The 5,617-nt window shown below is 31.1% G+C and overlaps 1 protein-coding gene across 1 annotated transcript; it reads right to left on the bottom strand.

Moving 5' to 3' along the window:
- Nucleotides 1-214: 214 nt before the first annotated feature.
- LOC121878650 (putative protein TPRXL) lies at nucleotides 215-1,363 on the bottom strand (the record flags this gene model as incomplete). The annotated part of the gene is made up of 1 exon (XM_042384975.1): nucleotides 215-1,363. A coding segment is annotated over one exon (1,149 nt), but the record flags the coding sequence as incomplete, so codon positions are not given.
- Between the last annotated feature and the right edge of the window lie 4,254 nt (nucleotides 1,364-5,617).

Genomic DNA, 5,617 nt, shown 5'->3' with positions numbered 1-5,617 from the left:
CAGCCTCCCATGAGTCAGAGGTGTTGTATAATTGTATTTGTTGTTCGATCATTTGTTGTTGTTGTTGATGCCATAATTGTAAATAATGTTTTTGTTGTTGTAATGACAGTAGAGAAGAAAATTGCGACGGCAATTGTTGTTGAATTTGTTGTGGTGTAAATGCTGATGTCGATGGTATCGGCGGTTGTGAAAGAACAACTTTCGAGGCTGAGACCAATGGTGGTTGTGGAAGAACTGAGGCCGATAGAGAAGAAAATTGAGAAGAAAATTGTGGTGGTGGAAGAATTTGTTGTTGTTGAATTTGTGATGATGTTGGTGGTGTAAATGCTGCTGATGTCGATGGCATTGATGACATCGACGTCGGTTTAACAACCGGCGCCGATTGTCCACCAATAGCCGTCGCCGGCTGTTGGTGGACAACCGTCGACGGTTTCGAGGCTGATAGAAAAGAAAATTGAGAAGAAAATTGTGGTGGTGGAAGAATTTGTTGTTGTTGAATTTGTGATGATGTTGGTGGTGTAAATGCTGCTGATGTCGATGGCATTGATGACATCGACGTCGGTTTAACAACCGGCGCCGATTGTCCACCAATAGCCGTCGCCGGCTGTTGGTGGACAACGGTCGACGGTTTCGAGGCCGAGGCCAATAGGGGTTGTGGAAGAACTGAAGAAAATTGTGGCGGCATTTGTGGTGGTGTAAATGCTGCTGAAGTCGATGACATCGACGTCGGTTTAACAACCGGCGCCGATTGTCCACCAATAGCCGTCGCCGGCTGTTGGTGGACAACCGTCGACGGTGGTGGTGGTGGTGGTAGTGGTGGTGGTGGTGGTGTAAATGTTGCTGATGTCGATAGCATCGACAGCATCGACGGCATCGACAGCGATTTAATAATCGCTGTCGATTGTTCAATAGCCGTCGACGGTTGTCCAATAGCCGTCGCCGGCTGTTGGACAACCGTCAATGGTTTCGAAGCCGAGGCCAATGGTGGTTGTGGAAGCGAGGCCAATGGTGATTGTGGAAGAACTGAGGCCAATAGGAAAGAAATTTGAGAAGAAAAGTGTTGTGGCATTTGCTGTTGAATTTGTGGTAGTCTAAACATTTCTTTTACTACTACTTCTAGTTCATTTACTTTATTTTGTAAGTTATGTTTTTTTTTGTTTTTTTTAGGGGGGGGTGTTACTTGTTTAATTTTTCTTTTTTTAGTTGGTGATTTAGTGGTAGAGGTAGAAGGAAAGGGTGTAATAGTGGTAGAGGTAGAAGGAAAGGATGTAATATCCAAAATAGTAGTATCAGTAAGAACTTGTTGTTGAGAAAGGTTTGAAGAAGAAGAAGAAGAAGAAGAAGAAGAAGAAGAAGAAGAAGAAGAAGAAGAAGAAGAAGAAGAAGAAGAAGAAGAAGAAGAAGAAGAAGAAGAAGAAGAAGAAGAAGAAGGAGGAGGAGGAGAAGGAGGAGGAGGAGAAGGAGGAGGAGACTGATGAGGAAGAAGATGAGGAGGAGGAGGATAAGAAGGAGAATGAGGAAGAAGAGGAGACTGATGAGGAAGAAGATGAGGAGAAGGAGGAGGAGGATAAGAAGGAGAATGAGGAAGAAGAGGAGACTGATGAGGAAGAAGATGAGGAGAAGGAGGAGGAGGATAAGAAGGAGAATGAGGAAGAAGAGGAGACTGATGAGGAAGAAGATGAGGAGAAGAAGGAGGAAAAGGAGAAGGAGGAAGAGGAGAATGAGGAAGAAGAGAAGAATGAAGAGGAGGAGTTTTCTCTTCTGGTACTGGGGAATTGGACTCCATCCGAATTTTTTTACCATAATGTTTCCGCTGAATAATTATTGGGGATACAATTTGGGGTACAATTTGAGATGGGTCCAAATTTTCTACAAGAAAATTTGCTGCTCTTTCCGTTTCAGTTTCTTCCTCCTCCTCCTCCTCCACCGACATTTGTCGTCGTCGATCCTCCTCCTTCATCAACAATATTTGTTGTCGTCGACCCTCCTCTACTAAATGAGAAAGATTGCTTATATCATTTAAAAAGATATTTTTACTTAAACGTATATTAGCATTATAGTAGATTTGCCGTATTACATGAACCCAATTATTCTTGGTATTTGTAAGTGTGTTATTATCTGTGTAATTATTTTCAAATATTCTATTACCATAATAAGGCCATGAAAAATCTGCCGGGAGTTTTATTTCATTCTCTTGTATCTCTTTTAAATATTTATTATGAAGCTTTGTAATATGGCCGGGGCCACCATGTAATATTAAATATGGTAATTGTATATTAAAGAAACAACATGTACATCTAAATGTAGGAGGGGAATACATACAAGTATTATACAAGTAAAAGCTGGGGTTATTTCTAGAATACTCATCTTTCTTAAAGAAACAAGAATGACTTATAAAGGAATCAATACGATTTTGTTGTATGTTCATTGTTGGTCGTTCTTCAAAAAATCCTTTTAAGTAATGTTCATCATATTTGCAAAAAGACATGATTATTGCAATTATTAGGTGAGTATTTTCATAATCTATTGATATTTTTGTGTCACATTGATGCTCATTAATTTCCTCAAAGACACCCATAGACCATAAATCTACGTTATTCTCAACCGTACATTTCCATCGTCTATGACAATGGAAACATACAAAATTAAATCTACCACTTTTAGTTCCTTTGCGCATCCAATCAAAGTAGAACCCTTGTTCAGATAATTTATCAATATAGCCTTTACGGGAACACTTATGTATATTATCAAGTAAAAGAAAGGACTGTTTGCGATTATATATTGATGCGTATGTCAAAAATGACACAATATTTAAGAAAATAAAAGATGATTCCATAGATTCCATGTTTGTTGTTGATGATTACTTCTTTTACTCCATTTATCTATAAATAAAAAAGGAGTTTAAAATAATAAAAGGATAAGACATTATTTATATACATAAACAAAATTTATAGCTATATGGATATCAATAAACAGATATAATCTACTATACAGATTCTCAATATAAACATATAATCTATTGTATGATTCCTTAACATAAATATATTCTACTATGTGTAAAATATATGTATAAAGTGACACTCATATAGTAGATTATATGTATATTAATAATTATAATTAGATTATATATGTATATTGAGTTTCATACAGTAGATTATATATATATATTGAGAATCATACAGTATATTATATGTGTATATTGAGAATCATACAGTATATTATATGTGTATATTGAGAATCATACAGTAGATTATATGGTTATTAAGAATCATACAGAAGATTATATGTGTTTATTGAGAATTGTGCAGTAAATTATATGTGTTTATTGAGAATCATATGTGTTTATTGTAATTTAAATAAGTTTATTATTTAATATTAAAAAATACTACTACTAAAAATGACAACACAACTAAATAAAAAAAAAAGGTTTCATTTTACGATGAAGAAAAAGATAATGAAAAAGAAAAACGTTCTTCAATTATTAATAATTTTAAAACAAATAAACAAACAATTAAAAGATTTAAGGCGGATGGAGAAGGAAATACGTCGTTGTTGTCATCGTCAAATGATGTAATTTCAACTGCAGGAGGTCTCCTTCGTGAGCGGGAAACATACACTTTTGATCGTGATACTCCATTTGATGAAAGAGAGTTAAATACAAATTATATCGAAGATTTCGATTTAAATCAATTAACAATATTGCAATCTTTAGAATTTAGAGTGAAACGACTTGAACAATGTTTGGGAAAGGATAATATTTTTACTGTCACACCTATTGCCGCTGTGATCTATACAGAGCAAAGTTCCAAATTTACAATGAATGTTGTTTATGAAAATTTTATTAGCTATATGAATTATCTAGCTTCACACAATGAGATATTAGTTTATCAATTATTTTGGGATATCGATAAATTCATTTTTAATAATTTCTTTAAAGAAATTCATAAGAAACAACAGTTTATTTTTATAGATATAGATAACCCTATATCTAAATCTCAAATAAATTCTTAATTAATAAAATTAGCCTTAGAGGGTGATAGGAAAAGTAACGGGGAACGGTTACATGAAAATGATTTAGAATTTATCAATGTATTTATATATAATAATAATATATACATATTATACTTTTCAACAGAACTAACACCCAATAATATTGTTATATCTGAAACATTTTCATCATTAGACAATCAAAAATCTATTATTAGTGGATTAGACACTTATAGTATTACTTTAGATGATAATAATAATTTATTAGATAAAAGGTATAATATATTAGGATCGAATCGCATACTATATAATACTGATGAAGATACCACTACCACAATAACTACTAATTTTACTAATTTATATCATAAAGTTAGTATATATCAACTTAATCTTAGTATTATAATAATTCATGCTATGATATATTTAAAATTATTAATTCAAAAAGGAATATCACCTACAGAACATATGAGGCATTCGAATAAAGAATTTATAAATCAAATAATAAATTATATTCCCCCTTCTCTGTTTGGTCATACATTTTTACCCGTTAAAACTTTAAACAATGAATGATATTATTATAAATATAAAATAATAAAAATATACTCAAACTTATCACTAGTCAAATTTTATATATAAAAATGACAAACTTCTTATTTAATATCAATGGAAACTTAAAAAATAAAAATTTTGAAGCTGCTTTAAATAATTATGCTCAATTAGAATTAGTTATATTTAATATTTTAAAAACCAATAATGTTTTAACAAATAAGAATTTACAAATAAATACATTACTACAAAAGAATCTACATTCATTATTAGAGTGTGTAGATAATAATAATAAAATAAATAAAGATATTAATGCAGAATCTATTAATGATATTAAAGAGTTTAATGTATTTACTGAATTTATAAAAAAGTTAACAAATTTTAACTGGCGGCAAGAACATTTATATCCTCTATTATATAAATTGTTAAATTTTATTAAAGGAATTAATGAAGAGGAGGAAACTAATACTAATTATGAATTAGCAGTGGAATGTATTGAAAAAATAATATTATATATAAGAAATTCTAATCTGTATGATATGAATGATTTATGGACTTGTATGTTACAAATTATTCATAAATTATGCATATCTATAAACAACTACAAACACAAATCTAGAAATTTTTCTAGACAATTTGAATTAGAAAAAAGTATTTAAAATATGAATATGAAAATTTAATTATTTCAAACAGAAACGATACTGAAAATGTTATAACATCATTACATGACTATTATAAAAATAACATTAATTTATATATTAGTGAATTAAGCAATCTTCAACATCATAATGATGTTAATAAAGAACTGTTAGCTTCACAACAAAGAGAAAAACTTCAAACTATTTCCGATTATGAAAAATGGCTAAAAAAATAAGTTAGATGATTTAAATAAAGCAATAACAGAAATTAATTTCATTATAAATAATAATATATTAAATGAAACAATGTCTTCAAATGGAAGTGACTTATAACTAATTACCAACCTTATTTTGTGATTTGTTTGTTTTTTTCTCCGCTCAGCTGTTGTTCAGTTACCGTATTTGTTTTTGGTACTGTGTTACACCAGTAAGTTTTTTTTTTTTAG

This window comes from Homarus americanus, unplaced genomic scaffold (genome assembly GCF_018991925.1).
Source record: "Homarus americanus isolate GMGI-L3 unplaced genomic scaffold, GMGI_Hamer_2.0 scaffold22560, whole genome shotgun sequence".
NCBI classification, from domain to species: Eukaryota; Metazoa; Arthropoda; class Malacostraca; order Decapoda; family Nephropidae; genus Homarus; species Homarus americanus.
Note: the sequence above shows the minus strand (reverse complement) of the source record. Positions and strands in the feature narration are given on the sequence as shown.